This window comes from Candoia aspera, chromosome 4 (genome assembly GCF_035149785.1).
Source record: "Candoia aspera isolate rCanAsp1 chromosome 4, rCanAsp1.hap2, whole genome shotgun sequence".
In the NCBI taxonomy this organism is placed as follows: domain Eukaryota; kingdom Metazoa; phylum Chordata; class Lepidosauria; order Squamata; family Boidae; genus Candoia; species Candoia aspera.
In genome coordinates this window covers 9737457-9754661 of record NC_086156.1, presented here as the reverse complement: position 1 = coordinate 9754661, position 17205 = coordinate 9737457, and the positions used below count along the sequence as shown (strand labels likewise).

At 40.8% G+C, this 17205-nt stretch overlaps 1 protein-coding gene across 1 annotated transcript in view; it reads left to right on the top strand.

Moving 5' to 3' along the window:
* PTPRN2 (protein tyrosine phosphatase receptor type N2) overlaps positions 1 to 17205 on the top strand; it is a 666056-nt gene that overhangs the window by 184867 nt on the left and 463984 nt on the right. Inside the window, exons 6-8 of the mRNA XM_063301899.1 lie at positions 6446 to 6899; positions 14313 to 14558; positions 16225 to 16265. Coding sequence (XP_063157969.1) covers positions 6446 to 6899; positions 14313 to 14558; positions 16225 to 16265 — 741 coding nt within the window. The remainder of the gene's footprint in view (positions 1 to 6445; positions 6900 to 14312; positions 14559 to 16224; positions 16266 to 17205) is intronic.

Sequence of the window (17205 nt, the reverse complement as noted above, 5' to 3'; positions counted from 1 at the left end):
TTCAGCAACGGGTTGTGGATCCTCAGCCAAGGCGTGCCTAGGATTACCGGCACATTAAGCGATGCAGTAACATAAAGCTGGATCCACTCAGTGTGGTCTCCCGTTGTCAGTTGCACCGGTTCTGTGAGTCTTCTAATCGGCCCTGCCTTGAGGGGCTGGCCGTCAATGGTCTCCACTTCTATGGGGCATGGCAATTCTCTGGTCGGGATGTTGAAGTCTTGTACGGTCTGCACATCAATAAAATTGGTTGAAGCTCCGGAATCCACGATGGCCTCTAGCTTGACCTGGTGCTCTGGGCTGACGTGCATGATTACGGGTAAGTAGTAAAAGGCTTGCCTGGAATCCTCGGAATGAGCCCTCCTTAATTGATTGATGGTCTCCCTGTTGAGCTCTGTGGAGGGAGACCGATGGAGTTTCCCTGGTTGGAAGCAGAGGTGGAGATGGCTCCTGTTTCAGCTGCTTGCCTTGGGGGTCTTACTGAAGTTGCTTGGCCTCTCGCTGGGCAAGCTCTCACCATGTGCCCCTGGGCTCCGCAGTAGAAACAAAGGGCTCTCTCTCTCCTTCTCTGCCTCTCAGCCTTGGAATTCAGCCTCCTGTTCGCCCCAATCTGCATTGGCTCCTCTGGTGCTGAGTGAGTGGATGCTACGGAGAGAGCTGGAAATCCTGGAAACGCTCTGAGGGTCCTGTTTCTCCCCAGCTGCATCTGTCTGAGCTCTTCTAGCCTGGCATCTATGACCACCGACAACTGATATAAGGCTTCTAGGGTAGCTGGTGTTCCCTGGCGCACTAATTCATTCTTAATTTCCTCATCCAGCCCCTGTTTGAATTGGTCTTTTAATGCACTCTCATTCCAGTCTAGATCTCCTGCTAACAACTTGAAATCAGCAATGTAGATTCCCACCCTCTTGTTACCTTGCTTGAGCTTCCGAATTTCCTGGCTGGCAGTGGCCTCTCTGATCAGGTCATCAAAGTGTGCTCGGAACCCTGCCAAAAAGTTCTGGTAGTCGTTGAGAATCGGGTCGTTGTTCTCCACCATGGGAATAGCCCATTTGGCTGCTGGTCCCTTTAGCAGGCTTAGGATGAAGGTGACTCTGGTTCTCTGCTGGTCTGCTGTCGAAAAACATAGTGCACTGTGTGAGAAAGGTTCTCAACTGTCCTGCTTCTCCTCCAAACTTCTCTGGTAGACTGCCCTGGGATCTCAAGACTACTGGCGGAGGTGCTGCTGCTGCTGCTACTGCTGGCGCCGGTTGTGGGTTAATCGGAACTGGTTGTTGTAACTGCTGTAGCATGGCAGCTTGTAATGTGTTGATCTGGAGATCTACTTGTTGTTGGTGTTGTTGCAGGGCTGCTGCCAATTGTTGGATGGTGAGCTGCATTTCTTGGTTTTCTGAAGACATTTCCAAATGTCTCTCCTTAATTTCTTGTTCCTCCCTCTTTCAATGGGAGTAGGAGTTTGTTAGGATTGATGTCCTAACAGCCAGGAACCACGCTGAGACAAGGAACTGGTCTCTAATGTTTTATTGCTTGTACATAACAGGAATCCTAACAAACTGAAGAAGCATGGGAAAAACCCAGACATATAAACCCCAAAGTTTAAGGCGGTCCCGATCTGTGTCTCTTTGAATGGCTGCCCAATTCCTCAGTGCTACGCATGCGCTTGACAGTCTGGATGGGAGCCCCCTGCTCGCCATCCTTACTCATGACAGGTGTGATCACATTGCTCTTGATGTGTAGAAGACAGTAAGCAGGCACTTGAGCATTCCAAAGGGTGGGGGAGTGGTTAGGAGGCAAACAAAAGGCAAAGGTGTGAAACTGAGTAGTCCTGTCCCTGCAGCTGGAAAGCACAGTCGGGGTCATGTGATTTCTCTCTTAGCGACCGCTTCACTTAGTGATGTCAGATGTTAAGCAGACAGGGCTATAATTTCCTGGATCTTTCCATAAGCCCTTCTTAAAAAGTGGGGCTGAGGGCACTTTCCAGTCCTCAACTACAGAATCCAGTGTAGAAACAAAACCTCACTGTGCTGCTGACATTGTTGGTCTCAAAAATTATTACTTTTCTCATTAAAAAGACTACTAGATATCTCCTCTCAAATGCAGTTTTAAATACCCTAATTGGGGTACAGCAGTTTAATTTTATTATGCTCCAAAAAATGGATGGTTTGTCACATAATCTTGTATCACATTTTTGTTTAACAGTAGCCTGATAACTTGGGTATTTTGTTTGCCAGATTCTCCAAGGCAACATTATTTAAACAGACAAATGTAAATAAATAATACCATAAGCCATTCATTGTTTTAATATTCATCATCTTGTGCAACAGAAGTCACTCTTCGAGCCTTTCATGTATAAGGATCCCAGTTTCTTCTTGTAATGAGGATAGCTGGCAAACCAAGTTTCTTCATAAAGAGATCACAGAGAACTGAGTCAGAAGTGACTTTGGGTTAACTTGTTTATCCTTGATGTCAAATAAAGTTTGCTTATGATTTTAACTAATGGTATTTTAAATGGGAGTGAATTTTCTTGAGTGCCCTATGGCATCTATAGATAATTAAGGTACTTGTAATAGTACTTTTTATGTAGTGCACCATCATTTTTGTTGATGGCATCTAAGAAACTATTTTAGCCACTTAAATGTGGATTGTCTAATGTTCACCAGTCTGAAAGGGATGAAATAATGTGTACTTCTTTGACATTTTCTTTCTGAAGGTTCAGTTGCTTAGCTAAAGTGTAGTGGGTGGTATGTCATAGTCAGCCTGACTTTGTGTTTCAAGATAATTTTCTGTTCTTTTTGTTGTTGTCCATGTGGAATATTATCTAGGTCATTTACATCATTCATGATGGGTCAACAAAACTATTCTTTGCACTATAAAAAAAATAAAGTTTATCCTCAGTCAAGACAATGATGGTTCAAGTTAACAAATAATTTAGAAGTATTAGTAGGAAAACCTGGACAAATATTAACTCCATCTGCTCAAAGAGTATTCAATCATTTCTTCCATCATGGAATTGAAAATGACATTCTATGATTGCTATATTGTACACTATCAAAACATACCATTGATTTAGCATGGAAAAGTGGGTTGCTTCCAGATTAAGATAATTACAGTTAGTTCCTATTGGAACGAATTATTGGGTTAGGTTAAGTCGTAACTATCTTTTCATATGATTCATATTGAGATACAATAAATGCAGTTAAATTAATTGCAGTGTATTTTTTTTTAGAGAAGAAAGTATGATGTAGCTCTAATATCCTATTGATAAAGCCAAACATGATTCATTCTTATTCTGTTGTTATCGCTTAGGTTTATTTTGGTGCACCAGGTCATCTGGCAGCATTTGTAATATAGTGTTATTATTCACAAGAATTTCTCCTATACCAATATGTAAATAGTCATGTAAAATAATTACAAGCAACTCTGCCAGATGATCTTGTTCAGAGATCAAAGTTTTTGCTACTGTTATTGATATACATTTGGACCAAATACAACTTTTTTAGTGTTGTTCCATGTATCCCCCATTCCACAAATGTGAGAAGTTGGGCAGAATATGATATCAGAGTATATTTTGAATCCCTTAAATATTCAGGTTGGAAAATCCTACAGAACATACAGGAATTATTTTAGATAATCACCAAGGACAAATTATTTTAATCAGTCTTCAAACAGAATTTCAGAATCCCTATAAATCTAAACACAGAAATGAGCTGTCCTTACAATGAAGTAATTTTGGACTCTCCAGTCAATAAAACAGCAGCAAAACCCAGACTGACAATATATTCTGAAACACATACAGGATTCAGCCAAACTCATGACTGCAATGAAAGTCATGACAGTCTCAGCTCCTATTTCAGTTAGCTTATGGAAGTCAACACCATCCCAGAGAGTATCTGTGCTAGAGGTAAGCTATTCACCAACAGAATCCCATGGCCTGTGATATTGTCTTTTCACCAGTTGCTTTCAGTAACTGGGGGGGCCCCCTTGGGCAGCAATAACTGCAAGTAAATGTTTCTGATAACTGTTGATCAGTCCTGTGCATCTGCTTGGAGGAATTTGTGCCCATTTCTCCTTACAGAACAGCTTCAACTCAGGGATATTGGTGGGCTTCCTCACATGTCATTCCACAACATTTCTATAGGATTAAAGATAGGGCTTTGACTTGACCACTCCAAAACATTAACTTCCTTCTGCTTTAACCATTCTTTGGTCATACGACCTGTGTGTTTTGGGTTGTCGTCTTGCTGCACGACCCACTTTCTCTTGATCTTCAGTTCACGGACAGACATCCTGACATTTTCCTGTAGACTTTGCTGGTACAATTCAGAATTCATAGTTCCATCAATGATGGCAAGCCGTCCTGGTCCAGAGATAGCAAAGCAGGACCAAACCATGATACTGCCACCAACATGTTTCACAGATGGGGTAAGGTTCTTATGTTGGAATGCAGTGTTTGCCTTTTGCCAAACATAAAGCTTTTCATTCAAGCCAAAAAGTTTATTTTGGTCTCATCCCTCTATAGAACATTCTTCCAATAGCAGATCATGTTTTAGGTCATATTTATGCAGAAATACTGAAAATTCAAAAAGGTTCACAAACTTTTAAGCACCACCGTATAATCCGTGTTGTCCTACTTTGTACTTTTGGTATATCATTGAGCTTGATTTCCATCGTTTCCCAATGAAAAACAACACAGGGAACTTTCCCTATGGCAACGACAGGGAATAAAACAATACTAAGCCTCTGTCCAGAGAGTATCTTGCCAATGATGGCTTTAAATTTAACACTGAAACTTCAGGGTACATATGAGCATAGACATTTTCAACCTCTGTGACTCTGGACTGATTGCCAGAAGCAAGGATATTTTCCAGCTAGGCTTTATTGCTGTTTATACCGTATTTTTTAATTAGGGTTTTTTGAATAATGTTGCAGGCTGCTGGATTGTGACCTGGCAGGCTGTTCTCTTGATACCAGCTTAGCCTGCGATTGACACTTCCACCCAATTTGTATACAACTGCTTGAGGTTTCTGTCTTGTTCTTGTCAACCGACTTGTTTGCTACAAGAATGTCAGGGAAAATTTAAAAATCCCTTGTATTTTAGAACGTTCAGACTTTTCTCTCTGTGTTTAAAACCCATACTCAATCACCCAGACTGTATGTTTTGCAAACTCTTTGATAAGGTTTTGTACCACAGAAACAGACTACTCTATCTTGGCTGACTGCTTAGGTATGGTTGCCTTTTCATAATGGAAAAGTGATATTGAAAGAACCCTGATCTCTGAAAAGGGTCTTCTGGTCATGGAGAAGTGTTTGTGAAGCAGCTCTTCACATTTGCCTTTCCTTCCATTTCATTCCAAAGAATCTCTTCCTCTTCAGGAACAGCTGGGGGCACGAGGAAATGATGTTCACAATTGGGGAAGGAAGTCCTGTTTTGCATCTGGAATTCTGCAAATAAACTTCAAGAATGTTTTTGATTATGTGCAATTTCTATGTATATGTTCATCTGTAAAAGTGCAAATCAGTACTAATTTGTTTTCACCCCATATTTATTTCTTCTATATTGTATACCATCCTGGATATGAATTATATAACTGTAATAATATTCAAGGATTCAGATACATTAGAAAACAACTGAAAAAATGTTTTATTTTTAAGTCATTTACACATTCATTGATTGATTATGTGCCATCAAGTTGTTGTCAACTGTTAGCAATCACACAGGTAGATTTTCTCCATGACATTTAAATTTTACCATTACCATAACAGTTCACAGGATGTTTGTATAAATGCTGATTCCTTCCTTCCTTCCTTCCTTCCTTCCTTCCTTCCTTCCTTCCTTCCTTCCTTCCTTCCTTCCTTCCTTCCTTCCCAATCCAGTTATTTTTAATAAGTCAGTGTACTTCGCCTTTAACTCTAGGACTCTTCCTGTGACCATACAGACAGTACTCATTTGGAGCCAAAGTTCTACCTAAATACTGATAATGTTCTTTCCATCTGCTCTAGCATATTTCTGTTTTATTTTCATGGATTTGGAATCTTCTTTGTGTTTTTTTAGACATGAGAATTTTAACTTTAATTAAATTTAAGATCAAGCTCCTATCATTGTGAATGCTTGGTGATATCTCAAAAACCAGAACTATGTAAGAGATTAGTGCTTCAATACCTTTGTAAGTCCTTCTTTACAGGATCTATTTCTAAATATAGGAGAAATAGATTGCTAAAACATCCTTGTGCCCCAGTGCAAAATAAACAAACAATAAAACATGTTTATCATGTATATATATAAATCAGTGTTGTACATATGATATACTGTAGATTATCTTTCTCCCTGCCCAAACATAGATCTAAAACAGAGAATCAACTATATGTATTCTTACAGAGTTCCCACGTTGGTTGATAAGAATGGGTCAACCTAAGAATAACTCTGATGCAATTTACCTTTTTCTGTTAGGTTGGCAACATACCACCAAGGACCATGATCAACTATATGATGCAGAGTTCTAAAGGAAAAACACCTGCTATGATCTATTCAGTTCCAGCCCATTCAAAGTATATTGAAAACTTTCCTGCAAGGACTTTCAGCAAATCACAGATGGGTACTTTTCTACTAAAGCCTGAAGAACAATTAGACAGGAAAGGTCTACTGGTGGCACTCAATGCATACATCACTCAGAAATTGTCAGCCAAAAACCTTGATAGACTTTCATCAGTTATCAGGACTAAAGACACTTCTTCCTATGGCAGTAGGGTTAAGCCTCTTCACATTGACCACCTTGAGGGAACAATATCCAAAGAAAAGCTAGGAGGATTTGGGATGAGACCACAGCTCCTACAGAGGCCAGTACCTGGATTGGTGTCTGGGTCTACCCAGAATGATTTGAAGCTTCCCTTAACTCCAATAGATGGTAAGGGATTGATATACATTATCTGTGTATGCTTGCTCATCTTGTTTTTGTTTCCTTTAAACCAGTGATTTTCAAGCTGTGTTCAGGGAACCCTGGGATTCTTTGGAATTGCTTTAAATTCAAATAATTACTTAGTGAGAAATATAACAATGACAGACAAGCATCCCAGAAGTTCATGTCAACAAACTTGCTGAGTTTGAGCTGCAGTAGAGGGGCAATATACATTTCAGGGTGGATTGATAGTCTCATGTGTGAGATAGAGAGACTGAACAAGATTTAAGCTATAGCCTACCCCATGGAATGACATAACAATAACCAAAGATCACAAGAACATGACAATTACTATAGTTTCTCAGACAGCTTCAGAACTGCAGTTTCTTCAGTTGGGAATTGCAGTGTGAAGTCCTAAATTGCCAGTTTGAAATTATCATCCAGGTTTGATATTCATTTATAGATCTTTCTTCTCATATCCCTCCTAGTAGATTATATTGTAATAGAACTTAGCTTCATGTAGGATGTTTGAGTGTTTCATGTTTGAGTGATGGTAATCAAGTGAGGAACCAGGGAAATCCTGGTGACCCACACTTCTTGTAGAACTTTTTCTTAGAATCATGGGTTGATGCTCCAATAGCATGCATGGAAACTGAGAAGTTTATTTTCTTCAAATTGACATTACTTGCTGGTGACATATTAATTCCTTTGTAGCAGCTTGGAGTATTACATAGCCATGTTTTGATGTGTCTTTTCTTTACCCATCTCCTTTGTACTGGATGCTTTCATTTTCTTTTGCTGTGAAAGCACAAAATCAATTGAAGTGTTCTCTTTAGTGAGAAGAAAGCCTAGTGAGGACATGCCTGAAGTGACAGCGTTCATGGTGAAGAACCTGTCTGATAATAGGTTTCAAAAGCAAAATGGAATGTAAATGCAGATCCAGGTGACACTGCACATCTCTGGAATAGGTCTGCTGTTAAAGCAAACTATGCCCACACTGGTTTCATTATCATGCACTATCCTCTTTCACCTTTCATAGCAGGAGTCTACAGAGAACTGATACTTAACACTTACAGAGAATAATATGTTGCAAAATGTGTTGGATTTTGCCTATTGGACTTCCATAGGCATAATGTATCCTGGAAAAACTTTTTATGATGTCTAGATACAATACTGAATGCATTTTTTCCAAAAATCTTTAAATCCTTTTGTTTTGTAAATTTGGACTCTCAATTCATTGCTGCAAATGAGGAAGTTTTAACATTCTCTCCTTTCAATTATTTATTTATTTATATTTCAAATTTCCATCGCTGCCCATCTCCCCCAAGAAGGGGACTCTGGGCAGTTTACAATCAAAATTAAAACACATAATTACAATATAAGTACTGTATAAAAATAGAATAAATACAGAGTAAAAAATATAAAATCCAGCAGCATAGATCTTGTTTATTGGGGAGAGATCTATAATAGCCACCCCTAAGATGAACTGGGGCCCCTCCCACCCCAAGCAAGGCGGCAAGAACCAGGTTTTTAGGTTCTTCTGGAAGTCTGGGAGCGAATGGGCCTGTCTCAACTCCGGGGGCAGAATGTTCCAAAGGGCAGGTGCCACTGCAGAGAAGGCCTTCCTCCTGGACCCCACCAGGTGAAATTCCTTTACTGGCGGGGTTCGTAGCATGCCCTCTGCATGACCGGGTGGGGCGGGTCGATGTTATGTAGATGAGGTAGTCCCTCAGGTAGCCTGGCCCCATGCCATGTAGGGCTTTAAAGGTGATAACCAACACCTTGAATTGGACCCGGAAGCAAACTGGTACCCAGTGCAGCTCGCACAGCAGTGGTGTCACATGTGCCGGTCTTGGGGCATCAATAACTGCTTGCGCGGCCGCATTCTGGACCAGTTGAAGCTTCCAGATACTCTTCAAGGGTAGCCCCATGTAGAGCGCATTGCAATAGTCTATGTGGGAGATGACCAGGGCATGAGTGACTGTTCGGAGGGCCTCTCGATCCAGGAAAGGGCATAACTGGCGCACAACACGAAGTTGCGCAAAGGCCCTTCTGGCCACGACTGCCACCTGTTCATTGAGCAGGAGTTGTGAGTCCAGGAGGACTCCCAGATTATGCACCGGGTCTGAATGGGGCAGTGCAACCCCATCCAGAACTAAAGATGATAGTTTCCTGGATACAGAGGAGCCATCAACCCACAGCCACTCCGTCTTTCCAGGGTTCAGTTGAAGCCTGTTTTTCCCCATCCAGACCCCCACAGCCCCCAGGCACTTGGAGAGGGCAGCTACAGCATCATTTACCTCACCCGGGATGGAGATATATAGCTGTGTATCATTGGTATATTGATGATACCTCATCCCGTGGTGACGGATGATCTCGCCCAACGGTTTCATGTAAATGTTGAATAGGAGAGGAGAGAAAACCGAACCCTGAGGCACCCCGCAGTGGAGGGGTCGAGGGGCAGATCTCTCCTCTCCTATCACCACCGATTGGGACTGGCCCTGGAGGAAGGAGGTGAACCAGCGCAAGACTACGCCACCCACCCCCAACCCCCTGAGCTGACCGAAAAGGATACCATGGTCGATGATATCGAAAGCTGCTGAGAGGTCAAGAAGAGCCAGGATGGATGCACTCCCTCCATCCCGCTCTTGCCAGAGATCATCCATAAGTGCAACCAATGCAGTCTCTGTCCCATATCCTGGCCTGAAACCTGACTGAAAGGGGTCCAGATAATCCATTTCCTCCAGAATCCTCTGGAGCTGCAACGCAACCACTTTCTCAACCACCTTCCCCAAAAAGGGAAGGTGGGAGACAGGGCGAAAATTGCCAAGTATAGTAGGGTCCAGGGATGGCTTCTTGAGGAGGGGGTGTACCAGTGCCTCCTTGAAGGCAGCTGGAAACTCCCCCTCCATCAAGGATGTATTAACCATCACCTAGACCCAATCACAAGTCACCTCCCGGGCCGATTTTACCAGCCAGGAGGGTCAAGGGTCAAGATGGCATGTGGTTGCGTTTGCAGTCCAGAGGATCCTGTCCACTTCCTCAGGCCCAACAGGATCAAACCATTCCCAGATAACAGGGTAAGTACATCCCCTCGGCATCTCCCCAGACTGTGCCTCATGCTTAGGGTCCAACTTAGAACGAATCTGAGCAATTTTATCCTGCAGATGCTCAGAAAACTCCTCTGCATGGCCCTGTAAATGGATCACCGAATCTCCCTTACCCAAGAGGGATCGGGTAATCCTAAACAGGGCTGCTGGGCGGCATTCTGTGGATGCAATAAGAGCAGAGAAATATTGGCGTTTTGCCGCTCTTACCCCCACAAGGTAGGCCTTAATCGCGACTCTAGCTTGTGTTCGGTCAGATTTGCTCCTTGTCTTTCTCCTCTTAAGTGGCTCTCTAGATGTCTCTTAATCCTCTTCAAAACCCACAACTCCTCCATAAACCACAGGGAGTGCCGGGTCGGATGAGGCAAGAGAGGTCACACAGGCGCAATCCTGTCCAAGGCCCCTGCTGCCTCCCTATTCCAGGCTGTGGCTAGGTCCTCCGCTGGACCATGCAGTAGATCCTCGGGTATAACCCCCAGCTCCCTCTGAAACCCTACCGGGTCCAACAGTTGCCAGGGATGGACCAATCGAATGGGTCTTGCTTCCCTGCCGAGTGGGGCAGCACCAGAGAATCTCAAGGCCACCAGGGCATGATCTGACCATGACAATGGGGATAGATCCAACTCTCCCCTCAGATCACATTGCCACTGCTCCAACAAGAAAACCAAGTCTGGGGTGAGGCCACTGTCTCGAGTCGGGTCCCAAATAATCTGGGGCAGGCCCATGGCTGCCATGGTGGCCATGAACTCCCGAGCTGCCTCTGAGGCACACCCCAGGGATGGCAGATTGAAGTCCCCCAGAACCATAAGCCTGGGGTACTCCATCGCCAGCCCCGAGATGGCCTCCAGCAGGCAGGGAGGTTGCCACGCAGCAGGGAGGCTGGTACAGCAGCAACACTCCCAACTGTTCTCCGGCACCCAACTTGAAGAACAGGGTCTCACAACCAGCCACTTGTGGAGTAGCACCCCTGAAGGCCACTAGAGACTCTCGGATCACAACTGCTACCCCTCCTCCCCTGCCCCATTTTAAAGATTATTCACATACCAAATGCCAGCTCTTTTTGCCAGCTCTTTTTGCCAGCTTTTTTAAACCTTATATACAGTATCTTGTAATATATAGAGTATTTTTCAGAACTATTGCTAGTTATGCAATACATCTGCACTAAATATTTTTATGACTTTGGACAAAGATTGTTTAATAATAGCAGGAATACATTATTTGGGGGAGGGGCTAGGTTTTTCATACAGATAGCAGTCATTTATAATAAGAGGTTTATCTTCAGGAGATGTTCTTTTAATGGGCTGCATCATAGTGAGTGCTCAAAGCGAGAGAGAGCACACTACAGACAAGGGAGATGTCTTCCCTATCTTGGCTTTATTTAATCCACTAGAAAGACCTGCTGTTTTGTGGACTCTGGAGTTGGGCCGTTGGCCTTTCATTTTCTATTTCATTTCTTTCCCTTTATTTTTATTTTGCTTGAGATTGCAACTCTGTTTTGCTATATAGATTATGAGACTTGGGGGTGGGACTAGAGAGATAAGGCCTAATAGAAAAAAGGAAAAAAAATGAAGTGAAAGGGAATGGCACTGAAATGCCAAGGTTATTTTTCACAATCCAGGTTTTTGCAGGATAGCTAACTGTGACATAAGTTGAACTAATGTTACAAACAAACAAAACTCATAAAGAAATACTAAAATTTTATTTTAATAAGACTATGTCTGACATATAAGTGTTTGAGGTAGCATGGTGAGCTTTTCATAACCGATCCTATTTTGCAGCAAGCTTCTACTCTCAGAGCATTTTTTCACAACCCCTATCTTTGTGTTTATTGTGTCCAGAAGAAGGGATGTTGTTGCTGGCTGCTCACGCTGGCTGAGATTTATGTAGTGTGCTTGAAAAAAAATCAGTTATGAGAGCTCTGCTTTGGGAACAGGTTTCTGTGTGGCTGATAATGTTACTAAAAGTCAACCAATCCAATTGCAACCTTGAGCATCCACTCAAAAGCAAATCAAGCAGTATAATTACTATATGTCTGAAGGATTAATACCAAACTGTTTAACTATATCAGTACTGATTATGATAATCTCATCAGGAAACGACTATTTTAGAATTCAAACTTAGAAATTATCTGAAGCAAGTTTATGATTTGACTGATTCATAGTCTTTTCTAGAATCTGATAAATTAAATTTAAAATCATATGTCCAGGATGTGGAAGCCAAGGAAGGGGAAAAAATGGGGAGGAGGGAGAACGTAAGCAAAAATTGTAAATTATAGTATATGAGGTACAATCCTCAAGACCGAGAAGGAACAATATTCAAGACTAGATTTATCTTCAAAGTGACTGTGATAACATAACACATCCATAGTTAACCCATGATGGGGATTCATATAATACGTAGAGTTATAAATTAATCACATGTGCTACATTTGTACAGCATGTAAAACTAGTTTGACTAGTTAGTCCTTTAATATACTGTGAGAACACCAACTAAGTATCCTCCTTCTCAGTTTCCCCCTGTGTTTGAATTTGGGATAAATGTTTATTACTGTTTTAACAAGAATAAACTAGGACCTGAGCCTACAGCTTGATCTGTTTTGTTACTTAAATCATCCCCTAGTCTGATCCTCTAAAGATCAACTAAAGAATATAGTTGAGATTCATTCAGGTCCAGTCATATAACAGGAAAACATAAATTATGATAAATCACCTTTCCTGTTTTTATTTATTTATTTATTTTCTATCCCACCTTTATCATTTTTTTATAAATAACTCAAGGCAGCGAACATACCAAATACACCTCCCTCCTCCTCTTTTCCCCACAACAACAACCCTGTGAGGTGGGTTGGGCTGAGAGAGAGGGACTGGCCCAAGGTCACCCAGCCGGCTTTCATGCCTGAGGCGGGACTAGAACTCTCATACCATGCCTGATTGGCTCTTGGGCTGAGAGAGAGGGACTGGCCCAAGGTCACCCAGCCGGCTTTCATGCCTGAGGCGGGACTAGAACTCTCATACCATGCCTGATTGGCTCTTGCGCTGTGAGAGAGGGACTGGCCCAAGGTCACCCAGCCGGCTTTCATGCCTGAGGCGGGACTAGAACTCTCATACCATGCCTGATTGGCTCTTGGGCTGAGAGAGAGGGACTGGCCCAAGGTCACCCAGCCGGCTTTCATGCCTGAGGCGGGACTAGAACTCTCATACCATGCCTGATAGGCTCTTGGGCTGAGAGAGAGGGACTGGCCCAAGGTCACCCAGCCGGCTTTCATGCCTGAGGCGGAACTAGAACTCTCATACCATGCCTGATTGGCTCTTGCGCTGTGAGAGAGGGACTGGCCCAAGGTCACCCAGCCGGCTTTCATGCCTAAGGCAGGACTAGACTCACAGCCTCCTGGTTTCTAGCCTGTTGCCTTAACCACTAGACCTAACTGGCTCTCTTGTTTACAACTGACATGTCAGAACAAGATCCAACTAAAATTCTTATTTGGAAAGAATCTTTCAACCAAAGAAACCACAAAGTCCAGCCTTAAATAATTAAATAAATAAAATTCTGAGATCATGAATGAGATCAAATTTCCACTGTTCAAAGAAAAAAAAGCCACAGTCATTTCCTGAGATTGATGAAAATTAGATTTTAATAGCACAAAGACATTATTTTAGATTTAAATATGCATGGATATTAACATTTCTTTCATCTTGATTATAAATCCGTGTCTTTTAATCTATGTTTTTTAATAGTTGGGTAACTCTATTTATATATTTATTTGTTTGTTTGGTTTCATAGTGAATAGGTCAGTAAAGTCATGACAAGACCGGAATGAGTGGACTGGGATTTGGGGCCATTTCTTCCCTTTTAGAAGGGATTGGATTTTTCTTTAACACTCTTCTAGTGTTTTGTCCTGAAGGATTCATAGAATAGTTAAGCAATCCAAAGCCAGTGTTACAAGAGGCATTCATGGCAGAGTCTTTAGATGAGCATATTTTGCTACCAGTTCATTTCAAATCAATTGTTCCAGTGGGCATTGTTTGTCCAGTGAGACAAGTGATCTAATTACTGATACGTATAAGAAGATAATCTTAAAAATTAATACAATTGGATCAATTGAGTAAACACCTTTGAATAAGGAAAAAGTATTTCCAAGGTTATATTTATGAATGCAGATTAACACTGAATAATACAGTAAGGAGTCATAGATAATTAAATATCTCCTACTGAGGACTGGAGCTAAAGCAGCAATACTTTGTTTCTCTTTTTCTTATATATAGTATTAAACTTTTTATAAGTAATCAAGTTTCCTCCCCCTCCCCCCTTTCTTAAGAAATATTTATTCAAGATGTTCTGAGGGACCTGAAGAAACATCATGTGGATGTAGATAAGTTGAGCTCACTGGAGCTGGACAAGATGGCTGATATAATTGCTGAAGCTATTCAAACCGTTGATACAAACGAAGAAAAGAACAATGCTGCTGGCAAGGTTGAAGGGGAGAGAACTGAAACAGGAGTGGATGCTGCAGGAAAAAACGATTATGAGATGGGATTAATGAATGAAGGTTTTCACATGCAAGGTACTATATTCATCATGGTAGCTTTCCTTTATTTTAATTTTTTAAATAATCAGATTAATATGCCTTGCAAAGGGCTACTAAGAGAAAACCTTATCTGCTCTCCTGCTTTCCTTTTCCCTTGTTGGGATTATACTGTGTTCAAGGACGGGACAGGTAATTATCACTCAGTTGTAATATGATCTGGATAATCAGGTGAGCGCAAATGCTGCTGTAACACTACTCATCCATAGACAATTTGTGTCAGCAAACCAAGGTTGCTAGGATTAGGGCACTGTGAGGATTGGGTGATCTCTTCCAGGGGGGAAATTTTTAGACAAAGAAAAATGTCCTTCCTTCTTACCCACTGATTTTTAAAGGAAGTTTCTGCAGAATTCAGTTTCAGTCTGAACATGAACCACTAGTGATGAAAACTACATTGGGAGCACTTGCAGTGGAAATTCAGAGGGTGGGTAGAAGAAGAGCATAGGGCTGCAGTAAAGCCTTTAGATATACAGTAGGTGCACCCCTTGAAACCACTGTTGCATTTAAAATTAGCGATCATTCTGTGTTGTTTTACTGATAATGACTAACTTGAGCTCTATTCATTTAACTCTAATGGAAATATGATTAAATCTGGAATTAGCTATTGTGTATTACTAGATATCTTCCAAATATATTGGATTAGATCTAGTCTCAGTGACAGAAAGTGGAAGCCCTTTGAAGTCAATAAGACTTAAATAGTCATGATTAACTTAACTCCCATTGATTTCAATGGATCTTACAAATTTGACTAAACATTAAATATTTAAATTACCCAAATAATTAATCCATTAAACACAGAAAGGCAAACTTTTTGAGAATGAATAATCTTCAACTCTAAGAACAAATTGTGCCCTATAAGTCTGGTATATTCTTGAATTCAGGGCTTTCCTATTATTAATTAATATTTATTTGGCATATGTTGCTCTGTTTCTGAAGACTCTGAGCAACTTACAGATAATAAAGCTTGCAGCATTACTGTTCATCGATGCATGTGCTAGGAATCTAGTTAGCATTTGTATGTGTCTTATCTATTTTTCTATCAATCAATCAATCATGGTTGGTAACTATATATGAAGCAGACATGAGGTTCGAAGGATCTGTCATTAGTTAATTCTTAACTCATAGAAATGCATAAACATCTTTTACTACATTGCAAATTTTTCTGTTCCTGTCCTAGTTTATGCAATACAGTATTTCTCTATTTAATAACGTGAAGTCACTATAACTTAGAAGTAATTATTTCTAAGTATGAAATAAAGGACATCAGAACACAGAAAGACCCATTTTCTTGAGAAATACCTGAGTTATAAATCCACTGCAGTTCCTCGTTTATTACCATAAACATTTTTTTCTGGGCTAGCAGGACAAGCTATTGATTTTTTTTCAGGCACTGATAAACAGAGGTAAATTCGTCAGCCTTACTATTGAACTAATTAATATAATGCACTCTTACAGCACAGCTTCAATTGATCTTGCATTAGCAAGGTGTCCAAATGGAGTCGAAATGACAAACTTGATCTATGTTTTTACTTTTGTCATTTAGCCACAACATCTTAATGTTTACTGTACAATAAAAACATCAATGTACAGAAAACTAAAGCAACATCTATGTTTTATGTCTCACAGTAAATGCTTCCTTCCACAGATGAGAGAGCATGGAACACTAATGCCAAGGCTGAAAAAGAGGTAAGTTAATGACACAAATATCTACTTTTTTTTTCTTAATGTATGGGGTAAATAAGATACTCTAAACACAATAAAAATCATTCAGTTTTGATATGGTTAAAGATTCAGGGGCAACAACACAATGCCAACGAAGGTTGATTTTGGTGATTGTAAGAAACATAATTCTACTGATCTGTCACTACTGCAAGTACTCAACAGAACTAAAAAAATTAAAATATTTAATGTAGGCTGAAAGGCTTAACTTATGTCATTACCAATATATTTGATTCAAACCGTGTAAATCTGTTTAGGATTGTAGTAATTTAATCTAAATTGTTCCTATCTGGAATGATTTTCCCCTCTGACCAATGAAAACCCAAATGGAGAGGAGAAAACATCAAAATAATTTAGTTCTTAAGTAGAATATTCAGACCCTAAAAAAATGCTAATTAAAAGTAATCCTGAAATTGCTAGAATATATATTTGCTAAGACTGTGGGAGAATTTAGAGTTACCCAACTTGGATTAGATTATTTGGATTAAGGGCATTATTGGAAATATTCTGATAGCAATGGAGATATATTTTGTATAGGAAAATAGTTTCTTCCCACAGCAGGTCTCCTGTGCTCCAAAATCCATAAGGTACACTTTGGGATGTTATTTCCTTCAGCACTGAAAAATGGTATGTCAGTAAGATCTGAAGGAAAGTGATGTACCACAGCTAAATGTGGTTTTAACTGTGATACATACAGCTAAAACTACTTTGCTTAAAATGTAGTTTAAAGCAAAGCTTTACTGCTATAAACTCTTCCAAACTATCAGTTAATGTTTTAGGTTTTGCTGGCAAACAAAAGTGAGTGTCCTCATGGAGTCCCACAAAAGAGACATGTTTGGAAACACATGTCCCAAAATGTGTGGCCCCTTGAAAAATAAAATGAATGCAACTTGATTTGAAGTAGGAA